We start from the raw sequence: 23,871 nt of genomic DNA, 5'->3' as shown, positions 1-23,871 counted from the left end.
AAAAGTAACCAGACCTACTTCACGCTTAGAAGCTTAGAGGTTAACGGAGTGTTCTGTAGAACTCCAAACGTCTCCCTTCCTCACGCTCATACTACCTCTTGGTCAGACTAGCTCTCCCTCTCCCCCTCCTTCTCGCTCAGACCACCATCACTTAGAGCAGCAACAGCAAACTCTAAGCGACACCGGTGAACTCCGCGCTCATACCACCATCCATTCTGTTGTATTCTTTGATGGTATGTTTTCAGTCTTTGTATATAATATCAGTTTGCATTTAAAATTTTTTTCTTTGTATATAATATCAATTTGCATTTAAAATTTTGGGTGGTTGTTATGTTTGAAAATGTTTGTGGATTTTGATCTGAAAAGGGGAACGAAATGACAACAGGAAAGGGGTTGTTATTTTTGAATAAGTTTGAGTAGGCTCTGTTTGTCTCATATTGAGATGCAACAGAATAAAAGCAAAGAAATAATGGATAGTATATTTTATGTCACTATATTGATATTATGTTGCAGGTTATGGAGAACAAAGAAACTACAAGATTAGATAGCGAGTTACAAGGTGCAAATCGTTCACCTATTCTTTGGAACCTTCTAAGAGCCATGATGGCTTTGAGATTGACATATAGGTGAAGTAAATCATCTTCGTCATTAGATAATGACTCGCTATCTAATCTTGTAGTTCTTGTTCTCCATAACCTGCAACATAATATCAATACAGAGACATGAAATATGATATCCATCATTTCTTTGCTTTTATTTTGTTGCATCTCAATATGAGACAAACATAGCCTACTCAAACTTTTTCAAAAATAACAACCCCTTCCCTGTTGTCATTTCGTTCCCCTTTCAGACCAAAATCCACAAATTTTTTCAAACATAAAAACAACCCAAAATTTTAAATGCAAATTCATATTATATATAAAAACTGAAACCATACCATCAAAGAGAACAGCAGAGAATGGATGGTGGTCTAAGCGTGGAGTTCACCGGTATCGCTCAGAGTTCGCTGTCGCTGCTCTAGGTGATGGTGGTCTGAGCGAGAAGGAGAGGTAGTCTGAGCGAGAAGAAGAGAGACGCTTGGAGTTCTACAGAACATGCCGTTAACGTTTAAGCTTCTAAGCATGAACTAGGTCTGGTTCCTTTTTTCTTTTTTTCTTTTTTAATTAAACATGTTAAATTTTTATCGGTCCATGTAATTTAATCAGTAATTTGGGTACTCCCCAGTGAGTACCCAAGTATTATCCCATTTGAAATTACTTCTCTTTTTTATTTTGATAGGATTTGAGATTGCTTCTCTAAAAAGCACTTTTGCACATAATATTTTTTATAGAACTTAAAGATTTGTTGAAATTTTAATGTGCTACTTGCAAAAGCATATGACAATTGAGTTTTTGGTCAATTTGAGTCAATCAAGTTTTTTTTTCCTTAAATTTTCCTTAAGACAAATATTTAAACTTAAATTTATATAATCAATAATTAACCATGTGCAAATAACTTGGTAAATAATGTAATGTTAGTTAATATGAAAGAAAAAGATCCCCAGTACTAAATGTAGTATGCAATAGATCAGTTGTACGTGTACATGGGTTGTAGGTAAGAATAAGTTTCCTCTTGTAGAATTGTCCATGAAAAAAAATTTGTTCACTTAATTTAAGAAAAATATTAGGTAGACCACATCTGTTAAATCACGTTGTTGTACAATCTGATGTGTCAAAATATGCCCTACCACATGATTTTTGACGCATGATAAATGATATGATTTTAACGCATGATATGATATTTATAAAGAATGATGAAACTCATCATAAACCCTAATCAGCTAAAACCTAATAGAACATGATGAAACTCGTCATAAAAACTAATAGATGAAACTCACACATACCTGTGCACCCTCAAGGCTAGCCCTTACCGTGAGATCATAAGTATTCATAAAAGATTGAGAAACTAAATATATACATTTATTTAAAATAAAATTTCAAGATAAATGAACGAAACAACTATGAGTACATTTGATGAAACTTTTGATTAATGTGTGTGTAACCTGTTCGGTCATGATCCCTAATCAACTAAAACCCTCCACCAAAAGCCATGACTACTAGAGAAGTACATTCTGATACAAGCACTTCTTATCACAAGAAATAATAAAATTCATGTCCCATGCACCCTGTGCACCCTTGACCCTGGCTTAATTTTGGAGGACTCCATGTTTCATCCATAGACAAAAGAGAGGAGAAGTGATCGGAAGGAGTAGTTTCCCGAATCAGCTGATTGGTTCGAACCTCCACATTGTGCTTTAACTTGTACAAGGCTTCCCTGTACTCTTCTAACTCCTCCAAACTACTCATCATTCCAATCGGTCTCTCCCACCACCCATAAGAACAACCTCCTTCATCTTCTTCATTGTTGTTACTATTACTTTTCTTCCCACCCTTCAATATTTTCTCTTCCTTCAAGAGTCTCGAAGCTTTCTCATAATCTTGTATTTGCTTCTTACTACTACTCGTATTAACATTGGAAGAATTAGTAGAACGATGAGTGTTGTTGATTTGAGGATGATAATTATCTGGTTGACCTGCAGATAATGAAGCATTGTGACCAACGTAGCGTTCGATGACGGCGTCAGGGGAGGGACTTCCGAAGCAGAACACCTTGCCACTGTTTGACACAACGATTGCTGCCGTCTCAGCACCGGTCAAAACGCTGAGCTCTGCTGTTTTGTTGAAGAGACCCCTTTTGCGCTTGGAGAAGGTCACGTGACGCTTGTTCTTGTCTTCAACTTTCTTTATTTCAACCCTTCTTCGACTTTTGCTCTCCTTTTTCCCATTCTCAGCATCTTTGTTTGTGATCCTATTATCAGGACTCTTAGCCATTAATTGTTAGTAATAGTACTTGTGATATCAATGGCAACCCAGTGGGAGAAGGGAAATTAATGGCAAACCCTAGAGAGAAGGAAAGTGATGTCAAACCCTGCTAGATGTAAAACTAATGTAAAACCCTAGAATATTGTTAAGCAATCTTGGAGAGAATATGGAAAACCCTAGAGGGAAGGAAAGTGATGGCACACCCTAGAATATTGTTAAGCAATCTTCAAGAGAATGTGGCAAGCTATCTGAATTTTGGTATGCTTTGTTGTGAATAAGGTAACTAGTATTTATAATGGTAAGAACCGGTGACTTGTTTGCGAAGCATAAGATTATTAAGAGGATTCCTATTAAGAGATGTGAATGGGTAGGTAATCTCTAATATGTAGGCTAAAAATATGGACACGGAGATACTACAGATAATTACCTTTTTTTATCTGAATCTACCCCATTAAATCTTAGTCCTTTTCCTATAAATTTCTAAACTTTCTAGCCGATTAACCTAATCCTAATCCGTTTCTTATAATTACAAACTTATACTTTTATTAATTAATTAAAATATTCCAAATTATTACTTGGCGTTTTGAAGGGAGTTTTAACACTCGATTTATTTATGGAGCTTTGAATATCCTTAAATAGAATATTTTTAGCCATGCAAGTTAGGCTAAAAGATGTGCAAGTTAGGCTAAAAGATGCTGATTTAGGAATTCAGAGCTCAAAGATGACGATTGATGAAAACCAGATTCGTGTTTGTTTACATCATCACTTAAAACCAATAACTTCATCACTGGTAACGCCATCGCTAACGTTAGTGATTGAAGAAATTGTTATTAGTACTTCAAAATCCAAATCATCATTTAAGCACAATATCTCTATTAAGCACAATAAAAGAAATTATTATTAGCACTTAAAAACCCAAATGTACACCCAAACTTTCTGTTTTTAGAAATAAAAAAAATTATTGTGGAGATAGTTCTCATTATAAATTTTATTTTTAGTGCACAAATCAAACAGCCACACACATTGAAAGAAACAACACAATTTCACTTTTATAAACTTATCACGGATATAATAAAGTTCTTCATCCTCAAGGGAGGCACACCCAACCAACATGAAATATGATAGTCGTGGGGACTTAAACCTTGTTAAACATAGAACTATTATATAAGTACCACAAGAAAAAGACCGCACTACCGTATGATGAGGTTGTAAAGAAACATTGCTTTAAGAGCCAATTTAAGATTGATTTGATCTAAAAAGAAAAAGCTTATGCTATGTTTTAAGAAAAATTAACTATAGAATAAAGTAATTTAGCGTTTGATAAAATATATATATTTAAAACGTTGTGAGTATAAAAGGCAGTATAAAGTAATATAGTCATGTATAGTCATTCAGTACTACGGTCCAGTAATATTTATCTTAACTTGTAAGTAAGAAGTCTTACGTTCGAATCACTTGGATGTCAATTCGATACCAAATTAGATTGCCCATTGTATGGCTTAGCCGAACTCCCGCCTCCCTCTAATGTAACATATATCATTGTACTCAAAAAAAATATAATCATGTATATATATTTGTAGGGCTGGTAGCAACAATACGGTGATGATGGTGTTAAGAGCTAGCATCTCCACCGGTAGATGGAGGACAATGGCAATTGGAGGGCAAGAACAATGGAAATTGCCCTCACATTCACTCTAAAGAGTAATTGCCTTTGTGCAACTCTACCCATTTGGAATGAGCAAGGGCAAGGGCAATTACTATTCAAAAATATGTTTTTTTTTTTTGACCTTTTTAATGTTTTCTTCATCTTATAATCATCACATATTATTATCGCCTTAGATTTTTGAGTAATTTTAATTGTTTAATTTGCAAGTATGTTGAACTTTGTAAGATTTTTAAAGTGCAAACTTTGTAAGTTTTTAGAATTTTTCAATAATTTTTTAAAATTTTTATGATTTTTTCATTTTTTAGAATGGAATTAATCCTAACTGTTGAATTGGCAATTTTTTGAAATCAGGGGCTCACAACGAACCACATTTCGGGTTGCAACATCAACAGTTTTGCTGGGCTTCACGCGAGGGGTCCACCCCTTGTCCGCTTTCACTGGGGCGCAAGCTCTTGCAATTGTTGAAGGGGCAGCTGCTAGCCTGCAATGACAGCTACCTTTTGGCCAATTGCCTCCCACTTTTTCCACCGGTGGAGCACATTTGTTGGGGCAGATGGTAATTGCATCCAATTAACCTGTGGATTGAAGAGCCGCTGGAGATGCTCTAAGGGTAGTGACAATGGCCGTTTCTTATCCGTGTGTCCCTCGAGGAAGAAGAGAAAAGGAGAGGACAGAGAGGCCGGGGTCCTCACCCGGTGCGCGAGAGAGCTGCAGGAATTAAGAAAAAGGAACGTGGGTCCCTGGTGGCACAAGACCAACATGACAGACAAAACATCCGTGGTGTAAAATTACTAAAATACCCCCACCATTAATGCTCTGCAGAATATTCGTTTGAACTCTAAATTTCATTTTGTCTGTGCTCACGTATTTGTATGGACAAACAGTACAAAACTATAGTAATTAATATGTCATCCATGCCACAGACACCAGGTCAACAAAAGTCAACTTGTATCCTTCTATGGGCATTTGGGTCATTTTACAATAACAAGGGTAATGTACACAAAAATTTTGGGACGGTTCATAACAGCCTTAGTCAACTCCAATAAATTTGGAGTTTCTTCATTATAGTCTTTTGTCATGTGCACAACCATAAGAAGAGCAAATTAGCACCTCTGCTCTGGGTAACAATCCTTTGCTTAAAGATCCGATTTGAGTGCTAAGCCATAACTGCTACAAAGCCTCCACTTAACAGAGCGAATGAGCAACCACATCCACAACCACAAAGACTACTATCTTCGAAACGAAAGAGCAAGATAATTGGGGGATGGAGATGGTTAAAAGATAGAAGAAGCATGAAGGAAAAAAGAAGAAAGAGATCAAGAGAGATTGCCACCGACTCAAAAAATAAAGAAAGATACAATGGGAAAAGATATTTTCTCTATTTTTCTCGAAGTTCTAAATTTATTCCTTATTCTTTGTTCTTCCTTTTATTTGTGGAAAACAGAGGGTAAATGTTTTAAGTTACAACTTCTTGCATTTAGTAAATAGATCAGACCCAGAACGATGACATAAAAAATTTGCATCTTCTCATCTCCCTACCATTTTTAAAAATACAACTCATGAACCTCACTTTTATTTAATTACTATAATTATAAGCAGATCCAAGTTCTCTTAATTCTTCAATGTGGGATTCACAATGTCATTACTCAAAAGTAGTGTAGCCAATGAAAAACTTACACTAATTTCAGAATTTATACGTTGAGGGTCTGCAAGGTTGAATTAACTCTTCATCTTAGGCTTTGTTTGGCACACCGTCTAAAGCATTGGATAGAATTAATAATACGAAGTTGGTTGTTTAGTGCCTTCACCGGATAAATAGTAACCCGATTAATATTGCGGTCATCCTTTTTTAATACAGTCGACACCCGCTGGTTAATACACTCCAAAAGCTTGGTACTAATTAGTCGGGGTTAGAAACGCACTGAGGTTCTTTCTTCTTCGCGCATCTACTCTTATGGCGGATCAATTCATCTTCTTCTTTCTCTGTCCCAAATATCTTTTCTCTTCTCTCTCTTGCTCCCTACCTCCTTCTCTCTCCACGGTCGCTCCCCAGTCGTCAATACATATTCAGCGATATCTCTCATCGACACTTTTACAGTTTCAATCCTGGTGCACCGATGACTTGTAGGAAAAAATAAAATAGAAAAACTCAGATCTATTCTTCTACGATGTTGCTGCAACAAATTAAGGTCCAATGTCACAACTCAAATTCATCAAAAGCTTCATTAATATAATCAATTTCATGGGTTTTGCATCTTTGCATATTGGGGAGCCTAAACCCCAGCTAGCACCCACACCCCAGATCACCACCGACAAAAAATAACATTATACTAAACAAATTTCATATGAAAGTTGAAGATTCTGAGCAGTTTCAACGAAATGAACAGCACTGATGCAGCCACTGGCCCTCCTCTATTATTTTTTTTATTTTATGGTTTTTTTTTATTTTTTTAAATAGTCAGTTTTTTAATTTAGTACATCACCAAACGTCTGACTAATTTAATCAGTACTATCCGATAACTGTTTATCCTACCCTACTAAAATAGCCAGTACAGTCCTAACTGTGAAACGAGACCTTAATGAGTTATATAGGATTGCAGGTAAACCCAAATGACAGATAAGATATTCTAATCTGGTAGATTATAAATATATGTGGCAATTACAGAGTAAAATAATAACACGTCCCTGGAGAAATATAACTATTAAAACTATATTGTTCAACATTGTACGATCACGGCATGTTTTGCCTCCGCATATAAGACAATGAACTCAACTTTGACCAATATATTAAATACAATCAAGATGCATGTCACAATCATCAACTTAAGACCAACGAGATAATGCAGCGAGGACGCAGAACACGACCTTAAATTTGTACTGTTAGAGAGTGTAATGCATAATATATCTGAAATTAATTGATGTACTAATCATAACCAAAAAAGTAAATTGAAGTACTTGTCCGGAACTCAAGATATGAAGAGAGTACTTAGTTATTTGTTAATGGGGATTAGAAACAGCAAGTTGTTAAGCCAGTTGATTGAAGCTCAAGGAGTGAAAAGACTGAGAAGCCCTTCAATGACACCAAAAGGTTATGTGCCTGTTTGTGTTGGTGTAGATGGTGATACGAAGCGTTTCATGGTTCATACCACGTTGCTTCACCATGCGGATTTCTTGGAGCTGTTGCATAAGTCAGCGGAGGAATATGGTTTGTGCAATGACGGGGTTTTGAGGATTCCATATGAAGCCAAGGATTTTGAGGAGCACTGGATGATAAGAAGGTCCAAGATTTACAAGGTTGAAGCAGTTTAATTAATCATGGATTTTTCAGTATATTGTTTGATGTAATCATTGAGAAAATATGCTTTTATTTATTAGTTATGTACTTTCATTGCTAACATACGCCTTAGCTAGGGGATTTAATATGCTGGTGTCAATTTGCAGCGTAATCTTCTGGTTTTTCAAATGAAAATCATGTGCATTGTTTGATGTATCATCGTGTTATTAAGAAGTTTGATAGACAATTGGTAAGTCATGTTTTCTATGGATTAGCGTGCACTTATATGCAAACGCCTTTTGCAGTTTGAGGAATGATCGATACTAATTATATTGTGAGATGTGAATGTAAAAGAGTTATATATCGGTGAATGAGAAACCTTGTATGGGGTTGTACGAGGTCGGACTATTTTCCATATTGCTAATTGATTTTTATAATGGTAGAACCCCAACTTCCTTCATATATATCATGTTTATGCTTGAAGATAGGGAGAACTATTTTTGTTTCAGTTACCAAAGAATCAGTGGCATGATGAAGACACCTATGCTTACCACAAGTGCTCAAGGTTACAAAACCGTAGTGTCACATTTAGGTCAAAATCAGCTATAACAATATTTCTAGTTCAATCTGTTACATCTCTAAAATGTGGCAATGACCATTACATTAAATAGGGATTTCTCAATCGTATGATCATCACCTCTTCCAATATTTGGAGCTATCTGATTTCCCGTAGTCCTTATTATATACCTAATTAGTCGGTAGAGACAAAGTAGATCCATTTGCAATCAATTTGATGTCCATGTCCAAGACATTGACAGTCTGCATTGTTGCTCTCTTGGTGTGCTCACTTTGCTTCGAATCGCGAAAGTCAAATTTCTGAAATATCCACCGCAGAGGTACGACCAGCCGTTTCGCTGTAGGTTTTCACGTTGCATGCCTCCACCATCCAACCCATATAGAAGAGGTTGCGAGAAGAAGGAAAGGTGCGATCAGGTCGTAAATTAAAACAAGCCTTCAGAGGTGGAAAGGTTAAGGGCCACAAGGTGCAATGGAGCTTATTGCAACAAATTCGAGAGAATATCAACTTATATGTTTACCATATAGCTCTTGATCTACCCTATTGCAACATGATGTATTAAATAAGAACAATTCTTTCACGAGGGTTGATCCTAAAAACTACCAAGCATACGTGGCGCGCAGGCCGAGTCATTAATAAGCTAATTACATCCTTTGGTTGTTTGCGAGGCGTGCCAACTCGTCGGCCGAGTTCGGCCGAGGAGTAAAATATGTTGATGTGGCGTTGGGCATGCCACTGACTTCTTGATCTTGCGACTGCGGCTGAGGAAGAACACATCTCGGCCTTCGGGTTTTAGAGCCGGAAGACAAGGCTGCTAGTTCTGCGAAGTTCAATATCAAATTTAGCTTTCAATGTGCCGAATGTAGTAACTTGTAACACCTCACTTCACCGAGAAGGCTAATGAGATGAGCTCTGCCAATAAGAATTCAAAAATCCTTCTCGACCGAGACTTGGATAGATAACTAATCGGCCTTGATGCAGTGCTATTTATCCAAACTAAAGGTGCTCCGCGATCGGCTGATTCTACGGCAACAGTGCTATTTATCCAAACTGAAGATGTCACCGGTTGCCTTCACAGTGCTGTTTATCCAAACTAAAGATGTGTTGATGGAAAAAAAAAAAAAAAATCTCAAGGTTGTCGAGAGGTTTCGCGTAGAGCGAGAGTTTGTGCAAGGCAGTTTGTGTGTTGAATTGGAGGGGGTTTAGAATGATGCACCCCCTTCTTATATATAGCAGCCAATCTCATCATGGCCGAACCAAAACTACACTCAGATTAGGATTCTTTAACCTAATCTAACCAGGTCTCGGCCAATCCTACCTCCATTAGGACTTCAAACCAACCTCTTTATCCGGCCATGTTCACCTCTCGAATCTCAGCATCCTCATTCCATTGAGACTCCTTATTATACTAGGATTCGACTTACCCCATCAATCCGCCTCATGCTAGGACTCGGCCGATCTTAACCAAGCAGCCTATAACAACTAGAATTCGCGATGGTTCTAGAAACATATTGCCGGGCCGAGAACAACTCCTAACTAGGCCCACACCAATATTTTGGGCCCAAACAACGAGTAATGCTATTTATACAATGTTTTTTTACCACAGTTTCATAACATTAGGTGGCATTTGATGTGGACAACCACATCATTTGAATTAATCAAAATTTTAAATTTAGTTTATTATTTAATAAACTAATAATTAAGAAAAACTAGTTAATTAAATAATGATTGTGTTATACGATGAGTCTTTCTTATTCATTTCCTTGGGTTTTACAAATTTTTCAAATAATATAGTTGTCCACATCAGATTATGCCACCTAAGATGGTATAGAAATATGATATAAAAACATTACTCGTCTTTCACTAATAAATATGTTGTCGTTTCTTTTTGTGTGACTAGGTTTTAAGAGGGACAGTACTTGCGTTCAGTCTTTATGAGTGCATTTCCATGTCTACTTATGTATAATTAATTAACCAATATATATTCACTATCTAAATATCAAAATCGAATCGTTTATTTTTTACAATTATCATCTAAAGATCTTTACAAAAGATGCGGTTCTATCGAAGGACACATTATTGACATATACCTTAGAATGGTAAAAAGAAAATGAATATTTCAATTACAATTCCATTCACCCTCGTCTCACCCCCGTCCACCCACCCTCGTCTCACCACCCCGTTCCCCCACCCTCTCCACACCCACCACCACCGTACCCAGCCTCCTACACCCTGTCCACCCACCCTCGGCCCACCCACATCCCCCACCTCCACCGTACCCACGCTTGACTCTTTCGACTGCCTCACTGTTAGCTACTAATTAATATCACCAGAAAAAATTTCACACCTTTTAATGGATAATTAAGTTGGGAATAATATTGATAATGTTAATGGTGAACCATACTGGACCTTTAAACTTTATCATAGTATCAAAGTGGGGATTTACTGAGCTCAAATTTTGTTTCGTAAGTTAAGTTTTTGAAAACGTACGATAGCTCCAACTTAAGAGCACTGAATGAAAGTTTGGGCCTTCATATAGATGAATTGACTCTAGTGAATGAATAATGGCCAGACTGTCGAAATGATTTGTTACCTTAACTAGTTTTTCATATGGGAATTAGTTTCTTGAGTGACATTGTGTGGGGTCACTCGTAACTGGTCAAGTTAGAGATAGAGTCGCACATTAGAAATACAACAAAATAATATATATTATATAATTTATATGTGAAAGGTTACTACTAATATCACCGAACTTTTATGATAAATTTATGCACTTAGTAAAAAGTAAATAAAGAAAAGATTGTTTATATTGGTGATGAGTCATACCAAACCTAATAAAAAAACCTTAAGCTTTGTTGTTTGTACCAAAGCAATTTTCACTCGGTACAAATAAGGTTCAACTTAGCATTCGTGAACTCATTTGTTTAATGTACCCTTATAGTTAGTTTTAGTCACATACATGATGTGACACGTTGGAAAATTATTAGCCTAACTAGCTTTGGAAATTTCCAGATTGAGGGTCGTCACCAAAGTTGAATTAATTGTTATAACCTAATCACAGGCTGCAGTCAACGCCATCGAGGAGATGTGCCTCGACATTTACCAAGTAATTTAAATACATGCATGTCGCAATCATCAAGTTAATGACCAAATTATTATCGTTAATCAGACTTAAATATACTAGCTTGTTACGATATTGTAGCAAGGACGCAGAGTGTGCACGGCCTTAAATTTGTACTGCTAAGGAGTGTACCATTATATATCTGAAATTAATTGAAGTACTAATCACAAGCCAAGAAAAGAAAATTGAAGTAGCAAGTAACCCGAAAAGATAGATGAAAAGAGTACTTTGCTATTTGCTAATGGGGTTGAGAAGCAGCAAGTTGTTGAGCCAGTTGATCGGAGCTCAAGGACTGAAAAGACAGAAAAGCTCACTTTCAATGACACCAAAAGGTTATGTACCTGTTTGTGTTGGTGGAGATGGTAATACAAAGCGTTTCATGGTTCATACGACGTTGCTTCGCCATGCAAAGTTCTTGGAGCTGTTGTATAAGTCGGCGGAGGAATATGGGTTTTCTAATGATGGGGTTTTGAGGATTCCATATGAGGCCAGCGATTTTGAAGAGTATTGGATGATCAAAAGTTCTAAACCCAAGATTTACAAGGTTGAACCGTTTAATTAGTCTTTTTTTTTTTTTTTTTTTCTTTTGGTGAGAATTAGTCGTGCGTTTTTCAATACATTGCTTGATGTAATTATTTAAAAAATTGGTTTTATTTGTTGTTTATTTTCATTGCTAACTAATGTCTTAGTTAAGGGATTTAATATGCTGATGTCCATTTGCATTGTTCTTCTGGGCTTGTGAAATGAAAATTATGCGCATCCTTTTTCATTGTGAGGACTGTTTTGTATTTTAGTTTGTGATTTTTTTAAAAAGTAATACTATTTATAGACACAAAATTGGTCTCACTGTTGACAGACTCTCTAATATAAGTGGGTTGCACATACAATAACAGGGTCCACTTCCATATGACATTACATTTTGATGTACATTACCTAGCTTCTAATTGTATAAAACTGTAGCCAAACCGGATTGATTTTGATTTCCGATTCACTTGTGTTATAGCCTTATCCAAAGATTCATATAACAAGCAAACCAAACCAGTTTGAAAAGAAATAAAATAACTGAACAAGCCAAATTTAAGCATATCTATATTCAGTTCGACTCAACTTGTTTACAGCTCCACCCATAGATTAGTTTCTCTGGGGCTTGGGCATTTCGCCAAGTGCCATGTCTCTTAAGGTACAAGTCATTGTTTATATTTCTCGATTATGCGTGTCATATTTGCTGAAAGACCATGCTAATCTTCTCCGTATCATTCCAGTTTTATAGGATGTCCCGGAAGGGACAAGCCACTATTTATAGATTGTTGACCTGTTTCGCCATGGTCATTAACTATTTCGCTTCCTTAATTTACAACAATACTGCTTTAGCTTTCTCTTTGACTTCCTTTTTAGCCCGTGTATCGTCGGTGGCATGAATTCAACATTTTACAAACGATGCCTGCTTATCACAAATGTTTTTTTCGTAATGCTCACCTTTTGTCGACCCTTCAGACATATTAGCTTCTTAAGTTATAAACCTCGCAATATAAAACTTGCATAACATCTTCCAATATATCCTAATGAATCCACGTTAAGTGATTCATTTATGTACTCTTCCTAAATTGCTTGAAAATATACTATTTACAGTAATATACGCTAACTTGCACAATTATTGAATTTTTGTTTCTGGTTTCCTTGATGTTCATTCACAAAAGAAATGAGCTTTGGAAGACTTCATCATGGACTACTGCAAAGGGTTAAAGATATGTAATTTTTTGGCATTCCACTTCTAAAGTTACCTGATGCACAGACCCTAAGAACCTGTTTTAATATTGTTTGCAATTGTTGGAATGACAACAAGCCTTGCAGGACATGTATTTTTTAGGTTTCATGCACAAACAAAATATATGTGAACTACATGGTGCTTCTGTTTCTGATGCAAAAACACTATATTTTGTCATCGCAACTTTTGTTAACATAAACTTCCAGACACGCTATTCTGATTGTATATTTGCTCTTGATGTCAACTTAATAGAATGTCAATGCAAATTGAACTACTTATTTTATTGCATGGATTCACCTATCTCTTAGTTTTTCATTTGTTTGGAGATGAATGTGTTAATTTGTGGTTTTGTAGGTATTACTTAAATGCAATTGTGTTGTTGTAGTCTTTTAAGTTAATTTTTCTGTGGATATTATTTATGGTTGTTGTCAATTATAGTTTGAAAACCCACAGCACAGCGTGGACAATTATTCTACTATAGTACTAAACTGTATCGAGCGTAAGAACTTAGCAACGTATTTTACTCGTTGGAATACATTCATGAGATGGTCGAAACGTGTGCATGAAAATTATTGTAACAACGATTTGTTGGAACATGATTTTCTACTGTAGAACAGGTAAACATGTAATTGTCTAATGAACTAATTAATTACTGAAAACAAAGTTTCATTTGATTATGGAGGATATGGAGCTTATTAGAACAAAGAGAGGATATCAACTTATATATTTATTATATAGCTCTTGACCTAGCCTATTGTTATTATGATGTAGTAAATAAAAAACAATTCTTTTATTAATAAACTCATTGTTCTTTCTTATGTGTGACGGGTTTTTATGATGGACAATACTTGCGTTCAATTTGTGGATATATGTTTTTGTCCACTCAATTGTGATGAACGTATTTTCGTTGTATAATTGTCATAATCAGGATAGTTGGTTTTAATATTTATCAATTAATCATCATCTATAAAGGATCATTCGAGTTTGAGAAAATTTAGTCATTTATCATATGCAACAAATAAATAAACAGTTCATTCTACGAAGTGAATAGCTAAACGATGTACGATTTTATTGACTTTTTGCTGAAATATATTTTATTATAATAAAAAACAATCCACAATTATGATTACATCATACGGTAAAAATATGTTGATCACAACTAAGCAAACAAGGCGCACCCCTGGATACTTCTCCATGGCATTACCCTTCTACAAATAGTATGCAAAAATGATAAGGATACCATTCAACTACAGTAACCATTGTAACCATTGATCTCTTTCTTCACATTTTATTTTATTTTTACTCAACTCAAGTAAATCCAACAGAAGTATACCGATTCTGATTCGTATTGAACACGATAGACGTGTTAGATCCGATGATCTGAGTATGATCCAAATTCAACAGTTGGACTAGCTATTTACGAGTCTAATCTACACAAATTTCAGTAGACCAACAAGCTTTTGGCAATTGCTGAGGATACTATTCAACTAAAGTATCCATTGATCCGCATACAAAAGAATATCACTAAGCTGACTTTCAACTCTTCTAAACTTCCACCATAAAGTAACAAGTATTTTGTTTCCTTTACAGCAATGTGCATTGGTCACATTTTATTCCTCTTTTCATTAACTAGAACAAGCACGCACAAAGACGGCTGCAACATTCTTCGGAAGAGAGCAGGATGAAGGTTTGCTCTGGAGCAGACTTCCATGATGTAAAAACTCGTATGGATTCAACGTGCAACTTTATGTAATGCTGTACATCTAATCACTCGATATAGCCGTGTATGGCAACAAAAGAGAAGATTTAAAAGCCTAGTTTCGTCCAAAGTACCACGATTTCAAGGCCTGCAACGATTTCACTGGTCTTGCAGTGGCTGTCTTAGGGCAAGTACAATGGATACATAAACGCTCCTCAATCTGTCAAAAAAATGCGGGATTGAATTCGCATTATCTCCTAAAAAAAGGTAGGGCTATTGCTTCGAAGCTTGCTTCCCTGGAGTACAAATAAGCTTCTTAGAGGACGGAAATTTCAATGCATAAACAATTAAGCAGTCATTAACGAGTCAAGCACCAATCTGCTATATATTCATAAGTTACCTCGGATACTAATTTCGTTCCTTTTCTCAGAATGGGCTCTTTCCAAGTACGGAGAAATTAAGGCATCCAGTTTCACCAACCAAAGTGCAACTGAAGATGTTGTGTGGGGAATACATGCAAATGATGCAATGAGTTCTTCAGTAAAATTATAAGAACCATGCACAATATTGCCTTCATACAGACGGTCCTCATTGATGGCGCCAACAAAATCCGCAAGAACCTGCACGTACAAACAATAAAGAAGCTCATGGTTCAGACTAAATAATAGACAAAGATATATAATGTTGAAAAGTGAAGGATACGAAACCTGTAAAAGCTCAGCCAAAGATGAGGTACGTCTAAGCCGTTTCACCCATAGCTTATGAGCAGATTTTTTCCAAGCACCCAACAAAGCATCTTCAGGCATGACTGACTGCACGAAGCAGAGGGAGGTGAAGATCAGCAAAGCATGGAAAATAATTTAAAAGATTTGGGGCGTCTATAAATGTCTTCATTATACAATCCACAAAACATGTTGTGAGCATCAGACAATCAATATTTCAGGGCCAAAACCCACCAAAGAATAACCCCATTATTATTTGTGGGTTAGCTACCAGAGGCCCAAACAAACCAGAGTGGGCAGGAAGATACTATTTGATCATTCCGCTCCATTAGAGTGGTATACATCTTCCTCAGTTGCTTCTCAGTAACGCATGCTAAATTACTATTTTGGACTGTTTCCCTGCCATCCCTTCACATAAAATCTTATTGCACTTTAGCGAAGAAGTAATCAGATTTTGTCTTTTCTTTTCAAAGAAAAGCTATTGGATTAGATTGCACAAAAAATCTGAAGAGTCACATTCTAATTATCCAAGCCATATTCCTCGCTTGACCATCAAATGAAGTCTTATTTTCCTCCTGTCTAGGAATTAGCTTCAAATCTTCTTAACTCAAGGACATTTTCATTTCTCGACTACAACAACCATATATCAGAAAATGCAAAGCTAAAATCCAAATGACAGATTACCTCAATTGCATGCATTGCAGCTTTTAGTGATTGAATCTGTGATGAGAGGACCTTATGCTTAGGAAAAGTATCACTTGCTTCTTTCTCCTTACAAGTGGCTACATGTATGGCATACCTTTCTTCCAGATCAAAATGAAGTTCAAATGTTGTATGGCAAATCCTGCAGTGCTTCTCATCTTTCCAGTACAAATCATGACAACTTTCACATCTATGAAGTGTATCAAAATAGGATCGTTTACCAAGTTTAACAGCATTAAGTTCTAGGTAAAAGAAATTCCATAACCATGAATCAAATGCTTGGATCCGTTTCCATTTCTGTTTCTGTTCTTCTCCCTTTTTTGTAACTTCAAGAACCACAGCTCCAGATGAAGGTGGAGAACCATTCACAGTTCCAGATAAGTTGTCTACTTCAGATACTGGTGAATAAGTGTCTTCTCTAACATTATCCGGCTTAGATTGATCAGACTGTGCTAAGTTGTCAATTCTATCACTAGTTACCATTCTACTTGACATTGCCTGGCAAAGAAACGCTATCCGTTTCTCCACAGATTTGATAAGAAGGGCCTCTCGTTTACCCCTATCATCCAAAACTGACAATAAGGCATACAAAGCCTGCATTCGGTTTAACCAAAAGAAGTAAACATTAGAACTTATACAAGGTCAACCAACATGTACTAAAATCACATTGACCGTATAACAAAAGTTAAGGAGAGTACCTCTTCAGTATCAATAACTTCCCAGTGACCATCTTCTGAAGATTCAAAGTAAACCCTTCTATGGCCTGGGTCATATGCATTACAAGGGCCCAAGAAAAGCCAGTATCTATTGTATCTACGATCAGAACCCAAAAACACAGATTGCATTGGGTGTACGTCAAACTGCACATCTTTTTCTTTCCCATTTTTTCCTTTTGTAGAGAATCTCTCATCAGAAAACTTTGAGATTGTTGCTGAAGAATCTAGCGGGTGAAACTTTAATGTACTATCTTCTTTTGCACCACCCATATGTCCTGCATGGACCCAGGTTGACCTTGGATCACTATGTTGTTTAGCAGATAACCTCTTAATTTTTGCTCCTGAACCACAATGAAGGCTGCTAAGAGTACATTCAGCAACAGCATTTGTAGGATCCTATAAAGAATAAGCACACTATAGTTAGAATACTCGATTAGAAGAAAAATGAGGACAAGATTAATCTGTGGAAAATTACTAAAATGCCCTGCAAAACTATAGTTACAATTGAAGCGTGTTTAAGAACAGAGTGGGGAAACACATGGTACATAACAAAAGCCAAAGACAAAATGAAGCTAGAAATTTCTTTTTTTCTTTTTTTTCTTTTTTTCTTTTTAGGGATAAGCTTAAGAAGCTAGCACTAATGACCCATCAACATTTCTTTCAAAATTCAAATAATATTTATTGTCCAACAACTGTAAATCTACGGTAGTTTCCACCATCAGATAATATAATCTTACGAAGGCCAGCACAAGTTTCATTTAATAGGGTAACTTCATTGCAGGGGGGGAAAGAAATGAAAACAAAGAAAATACTTCAATATCAATTCCAAGATTCTGTACATTACCTCAATCCTGCAACTGGATCCTGCATGAAGAAGATCAATTAAAGCCACAAGTGCGTTCAACTTTTCTTCAATGCTTAAATCTGAATATTCGCCTTCCATCAGTCCTAACAACCATACTTCGCCTGGATGACTCTCATCAATTTCAGTGTGTACTGTCAGCACGTTATCTTTACTTCTACCATTGCTCGTATAAGTCAGTTTCCTAATTCTGGAATTTCTTGAATTCCACCCAGAATCATCATCACTGCTGCATGTACCACTGTCACCAAGCTCATCATCAACTGCTCCAGAGTCTTCAGTATCTGATTGGGATTCCTCAATTTCCTTTTTGGAAGAATTAATACGGACACGATATGTGGATGATGAAATTTTCTCAAATAATGTAATATCACTTGAAAGAGTTGAACAAATCAAAGACTCTAGTTCCTCTATTCCGCTGGAGAGGTTCAATTCAGAAATCTTCAAAACAAAAACAAAGTCCATCAACTAATTCAAGTGGCATGATGTGCTTGCTTGTTATCAACTTAAAGATTAAAACATGAGAGAGGTTAAGATAACAACATGTTTAACAAACTTACCTGTAATGACTTTGCCAAGTCAGAAACTTTCAACCCATGAATTCCTTGCTCTAGCAGAACTCTAAACAATTCGCCCTTCAAAGTACCAGGACGTAAACCATACGTCACCATAAGGCCCATTTCCTAGATAACAGAAGATTAAATTTCAAAATCCTTAGATAACAGAAGATTAAATTTCAAAATCCTTAGATAACAGAAGAATAAATTTCAAAATCCAAATTTCACATGTATAGATAGATTATGGGACAAATGATAAAACTTATTAACAGTATAACATAAAACCAACACATGGAAGAAAATAAAACCTCCATGGCATTTGTAAACATAATAACAAATGCGGAGACAAGAGGAGGCAAATAAAAAATATGCTCAATGAATGTTATTAAGAAGCATACTATAAGAAACTATTTCCTTTTCCATTATTATATGTAAAACCTGAAATTTGGCCCTTCAGTGTGACAATTGACTCTCTAACTAGGACTCTGGGTCAAGGTAAAAGGAAATTTTCTTGGGTAATGACAGATATTAAATGACTATTGCCACTATGGTTTTGAACCCTCAAGGATTTTAGTAATAAACACATATTGTCGCATCCATAGCACCTATCTTGTAGAACATATGTACTCATAATAAATACATATTAGTTAAGTCAACTATGGTAGTTAAATAATTTCAAAAACCTTGCTAAGGGCGTCCCTTCGCATTGCACCTTGCTTTGAACCAAAACCAGCTGCAATTAGTACTTGACGCAGTATTTCTGTCCATGTTAAAGGGTTTAGAGATCTCTTCCAGAATTCCAGAGTGGATTCTTGGTTTTCAACCTGCCAAATCATTTGATAACTATGAGTTGTTGAGTACTTGAATTCCATTAAATTGGAAATAACAATTAGTTTAAGAGATCTAAAGAGCTTGACAAAAATTATCTCTGATATACCACAAAGAGCAGGTGGATCTTCTAAAAGTGCATGTGGCTGGAATATTAATAGTTGATTATGGTTTTGTCCAGAAATTTTATTTTTTAATAGGACGAATAAACGTCTGCTGAAAAGGCAAGTAAATTACAATCAAGGACAGTAGTCCATCTATGCTTAAACATTCATAACAGAAAAAGTACAAGAAAACCAGTATCATGAGGTCCTGCCCTATCATATAACAACTATCATGACAAATTTCACATTGTTGGCATGCGGTGGCATGTACATACCCAAATAAAATGCATATGACATTAACGTAAATCAAATGATACATCTGGAATTTGGACCAATATACTGTTTTTTGTAACTCACTGAGTGCATAAATGCAAGAAAATTGCATGATTTGCCCAAATGAGGTATGGATCCACAGAAAAGCTCCTCTTCAACATTAGTTAGAAAAAGCTTCAGAAGGGCGACATGAATTTTTCCGAGTAGCATAGAATCCTGAAAAGCATGGACGAAAGAAAGAAGTTGAGCAAGTGGAAGACACAATATAAATCTGATGTTAGATCAAAGATCAGATATAACCTTGTCATGAAATGCTTGAGCAAGCTCATCAATAGTGAAGGAGCTTATATCCACCATAACGGCAAAAGTGTAAAGGAAATGGAAAACCTGCCCAAGAAAGTCAATCCAGAATATATATTAGTAAATAATTCATCAAAATCTACTAAACTGAATTCATGGCCCCTGGACTCATCTACTAATAAACCCAACAAAAAACAACAGCAACGAACTAGAGTAGAGCTTTAACACACCAGTTTCCAAAAAGAAAAATAAATTAGCATATCTCCATAATTTAACACAAATTTACTAGTCATGCTGATTACTTGAGAAAAAAATGCTAATTAACCACACTTTTAAGACATCTTATTTCAAAGTGACAAGACTTGCAAATAGAGGTTAAGAAAAGAATAGGAGTCATCCAAGCAGGATGTCTGAAAACATAAGTTGAAAGACAAATTAACCACTCGCTCCAACACATAACAATGGCAGCTTAGTAATATTGTGTTGTGAACTGAATGAAGGGCAACACTCTCTAATAACATTCTTAGATCTTGGCAACCTATAAAGATGGGACGAAAGAGAAAGAATGCTTTAAGACCATATTTATTAGTATTTATCTCAAGCCAAAAGACCAAGAATCCCAAAAACTAAGAAATGGTTATTTGCTATCACAACTTCACTCCAAAGAATATAGGGGAGGTAAATACTGACAAGTCAGAAAATTCTCTCCTTTCTGCCCACCCCAGCCCTTCACAAAGACGTGTTCGCAAGAAGTTTTGTTCACTAGCGCCATAACCAGTATCTAAAAGTCAAATGCACGAAAGATAGATGTTAAATATGTCTCGCTCATTTACATCTAAACCATTTAAACTAAACCTAATTCTCTACAAGCATGATAGAATAAGAGGAAAATCCTTTCACAAAATGATTTAAGTGTTGTTTAGAAATTGTAGAAAACAGACCCCTGAAACATCATTCTGAATAAAAAAGAAACTAAAGTGTGACAACATGCTATAAATTCCAACAGATGAAATGTATGACATCTTTCACATACAATGTAACCTGTGTTTGTGAAAGGACTCAACAGGATCAAGTTGCAAGCAGTTTGCCATTTATGTACCTTGAACAGTTTCTTGACAATCTCTGGAGAAGAATCCCAAGGTTGCATATCAAATGGCAGCTTCATCTTCACAGAATTTGGAGGAAACTTGGCCAGCAAATCTGAAATTACAGAAACTTCTTATTTGCAGCTCAAAATACTATACATGCACACATGTATTATACAGCATTCCATTTTAGAGTGGAAAATTTGTTCAATTTTTCCTTCAAACCAACCTTTGCAAAGTGAACATGCATGATCTCCATCAGTAAAATGATATGAGCACCCCAGTGAATTTGGTCTTGCTTGCAATTCTCTTTGCTCCAGCTCTTCATCATCCACAAGCATTGCAATCTTATCCGAGTGTTCTTGGGAACCTGTTCCTTCCAAAGCAAGTTCACATTTTTCATTGCCTGGAAACTTCTGATTCTCATTGTTAGCTTCCATCTGGCATCCAAAGGAAAAATGGCTGTTATCAAAGCTGCTAACTTGAACCACAGATTTGCAATAACAACTTTTTACTTGCCTCTCTTCTTTTGGCTAAACGCTTCCTCTTTTCTTGTAACTTATTTTGTACCCTTCCCTGTTTCTGAAAAGGCAACAAACTGTCAGAAAACTTTCTATAAGTAACCACTAAGTTCGATCTTTAAGATGATCATTTCAAAATACTTGCTCAAATATCTGCAAGCAACAGACTACATGACTTACACGAACACATTTTTTTGGTTGCAATCTTCTGTTCCGAGTTACTGGTTTTCGCGATACAGAAGTTTGAATTAATGATACACCAGCAACTTCACCATTGGCCAAACCCATTTCAATAGGAAAATCTCTAGCATTAGGATTTGTTGCCTGCCAGACCGTCATCAAACCTTTCCCAACACCATGTTTATGTACTGGAGCACTCTTGTTGCAATCCTGATGATTTGTTATCAAACCTTTCCCAACACCATGTTTTTGTACTGGAGCACTCTTGTTGCAATCCTGATTATTCATCATAAAGCCTTTCCCAACACCATGTTTTTTCACTGGAGCACTCTTGTTGCAATCCTGATGATTAATTACAGCATGCTCGGTAACCTAATAAAAGTTAAAAGGGTAAGAATATATGTGGGACTGGTTATGGTGACTTAAATAGAAACAAGAAATTATGAAAAATAATGGCAGCAAAACAATTTATCCATTACCTTTCTCCTTTTAGTATCTCTGTTGTTCTCTTTGCAAGAAGAAGGAAAATCTGGGGAATCTAAATGAAAATTATACTGTGAGCAAAACCTTCTTATAGTATGTATCACAGTAAGAGAAAAACTCTACAATTAGGAAAATAACATCACAAGGAACAGAGAGGAGAAAAAAATTCAAACGGCTACTGCAACACCAATAAGAATTACTCAGGTGAAAAATAACACAAGCAAACTACGAAAACAGTCTTATTCTGAATGGCATTTCAAATTACTATACAATCATATGTCAAAGAATGTTTTCGTCAATTATCGAAAACACTAAAAACAAAAATTTTGTAACAGATGCATGGTTTACTTTTTAAAGATATGGAAAGTAGAACACATCTCAGATAGAAAAAAATGTGAAACCGAAATTATTCATTTTGCCAATGATTTCTCAGTTCATACCTGTAGAATGGCAAAGTGCCCCAGAGGGAAGAGGGTCAAATTCCACACCAAGCGGAGGACCATCCTTACGGAACACCTTCTTGAGAATGTAGTCTGGAGTTAACAATTCCTGAACATGATTCCATTTCATTCTTTCCTTCTTATTAAACAAACTTGTTTTCATGTATCTCGACAAGGAAGAAGCTTTGGTTTTTGAGCGGCCGTGTTTAACTATCCTTGTATCACCAGCTCCCAACTCACTGGTTCTATTTCCTCGCTTCTCTCTCCTCCTCTTCTCGACAAACCAACCTCGAACCTGCTTGTAAGTCAATCCGAAAGCAGCAGCATGGCATTCCATTGCCGTTCGTGACGGATACTTTTCCTCTGTATAAAAATTAAAATATAAATAAACAAAAAACTACAAGTATCGGGTTTAATTCTCTTGTGGTGAACACTAACAGTGCGCTATCATTCCGCAGAATCTATGGCACACCAACAATCCTAAATTGCTTCAATAATTGCACTGCACAACTACTTACTGATCGGTTTTGAAAATCCACAAACCAAAAGATTGGTAATTGTATGTTCCAAATTTGAAACTCCACATCAATAAACACAATTCTAAAATGCTAATTTCAATTAAACAGTCAATTGGGTAACTCAATTTTGAAACCACTTGAGATACAGAGCAATAATAGCCAAAGCGAGAGAGAGAGAGAGAGAGAGAGAGAGAGAGAGAGGAGAGGGGGGGTGAGAGAGAGAGAGAGTGAGGGTACCGGAGTAGAAGCTCTCGAGGGCTTCAACCTGCAATCGCGTTTTTTTCTTTGTCCTCTCCATCATCTTTCCCTTCATCTCCAGCTTCTCGAAATCGCAGAAAATCACAGAAATTTCGCCACCATTTCCAGAAGCAGCTGAAGTGCAAAAACCAAAAGCAGAAAATGTTTGGGAGTTGTACAAGCTAGCAGAGAGGAACTACCGCCGGCGATGTGGGAGCGAGAGCGGCGGTGCCGGAGTTGCAGAGAAATGGAGTTGGGAGAGTGAGCTCTGGAATCTGCATGCTTTGTCTGTAATTTGTGCCAGAAAAGAGGAGGGGAGAAGCAGCAGATAATGAAACGGGCTAACTAACCACCAAGTAGGGTTTTGGGTTTTACCAAAA

The 23,871-nt window shown here is 36.3% G+C and overlaps 4 protein-coding genes and 1 non-coding gene across 6 annotated transcripts; 2 read left to right on the top strand and 3 right to left on the bottom strand.

Moving 5' to 3' along the window:
- Positions 1-2,129: 2,129 nt before the first annotated feature.
- LOC125471761 (agamous-like MADS-box protein AGL62) lies at positions 2,130-2,870 on the bottom strand. The gene has a single exon (XM_048572477.1). It carries the CDS (start codon positions 2,868-2,870, stop codon positions 2,130-2,132), a length of 741 nt encoding a protein of 246 aa, XP_048428434.1.
- Positions 2,871-7,527: 4,657 nt separating this feature from the next.
- Positions 7,528-7,836, top strand: LOC125471760 (auxin-responsive protein SAUR40-like). Its single transcript, XM_048572476.1, has one exon. The coding sequence runs from the start codon at positions 7,528-7,530 to the stop codon at positions 7,834-7,836; it is 309 nt and encodes a 102-aa protein (XP_048428433.1).
- Positions 7,837-11,740: 3,904 nt separating this feature from the next.
- LOC125471759 (auxin-responsive protein SAUR72-like) lies at positions 11,741-12,061 on the top strand. The gene has a single exon (XM_048572475.1). It carries the CDS (start codon positions 11,741-11,743, stop codon positions 12,059-12,061), a length of 321 nt encoding a protein of 106 aa, XP_048428432.1.
- A 623-nt stretch (positions 12,062-12,684) lies between these two features.
- LOC125471806 lies at positions 12,685-12,786 on the bottom strand. Its single transcript, XR_007253887.1, has one exon. It is a non-coding gene; the product is annotated as a U6 spliceosomal RNA (small nuclear RNA).
- A 1,923-nt stretch (positions 12,787-14,709) lies between these two features.
- On the bottom strand, positions 14,710-23,828 carry LOC125471772 (homeobox-DDT domain protein RLT3-like). 2 transcript variants are annotated; one of them, XM_048572513.1, is made up of 17 exons: positions 23,492-23,828; positions 22,737-23,099; positions 22,293-22,351; positions 21,814-22,185; positions 21,632-21,694; positions 21,342-21,552; positions 21,127-21,227; positions 20,028-20,114; positions 19,812-19,943; positions 19,206-19,346; positions 18,526-18,648; positions 17,948-18,406; positions 17,086-17,499; positions 16,370-16,981; positions 15,671-15,775; positions 15,364-15,583; positions 14,710-15,183 (listed from the first exon to the last, which is right to left on the bottom strand). In XM_048572513.1, exons 1-17 carry the CDS (start codon positions 23,565-23,567, stop codon positions 15,179-15,181), a joined length of 3,543 nt encoding a protein of 1,180 aa, XP_048428470.1. In that variant the 5' UTR covers positions 23,568-23,828; the 3' UTR covers positions 14,710-15,178. The 2 variants fall into 2 exon arrangements, with proteins under 2 accessions (XP_048428470.1, XP_048428469.1); XM_048572512.1 differs by having other exon boundaries at positions 14,710-15,259; positions 23,492-23,826.
- Between the last annotated feature and the right edge of the window lie 43 nt (positions 23,829-23,871).

Source organism: the organism of the source record quoted next, unplaced genomic scaffold, assembly GCF_019419815.1.
Source record: "Pyrus x bretschneideri cultivar Hongxiangsu unplaced genomic scaffold, Pyrus_bretschneideri_v1 Contig61, whole genome shotgun sequence".
Classification (NCBI taxonomy): Eukaryota; Viridiplantae; Streptophyta; class Magnoliopsida; order Rosales; family Rosaceae; genus Pyrus; species Pyrus x bretschneideri.
Note: the sequence above shows the minus strand (reverse complement) of the source record. Positions and strands in the feature narration are given on the sequence as shown.

What these genes read in the sequence shown, in the direction of transcription:
- LOC125471760 (XM_048572476.1), top strand. Translation starts at nt 7,528, where the DNA reads ATGGGGATTAGAAACAGCAAGTTGTTAAGCCAGTTGATTGAAGCTCAA.
- LOC125471761 (XM_048572477.1), bottom strand. Translation starts at nt 2,870, where the DNA reads ATGGCTAAGAGTCCTGATAATAGGATCACAAACAAAGATGCTGAGAAT.
- LOC125471772 (XM_048572512.1), bottom strand. Translation starts at nt 23,567, where the DNA reads ATGAAGGGAAAGATGATGGAGAGGACAAAGAAAAAAACGCGATTGCAG. An exon ending in CTCAAGCATTTCATGACAAG is followed by an intron (nt 19,944 to 20,027) that starts GTTATATCTGAT and finishes CATGCTTTTCAG; the next exon opens with GATTCTATGCTACTCGGAAA. An exon ending in CTTTGGCTGAGCTTTTACAG is followed by an intron (nt 15,584 to 15,670) that starts GTTTCGTATCCT and finishes TTGTACGTGCAG; the next exon opens with GTTCTTGCGGATTTTGTTGG.
- LOC125471759 (XM_048572475.1), top strand. Translation starts at nt 11,741, where the DNA reads ATGGGGTTGAGAAGCAGCAAGTTGTTGAGCCAGTTGATCGGAGCTCAA.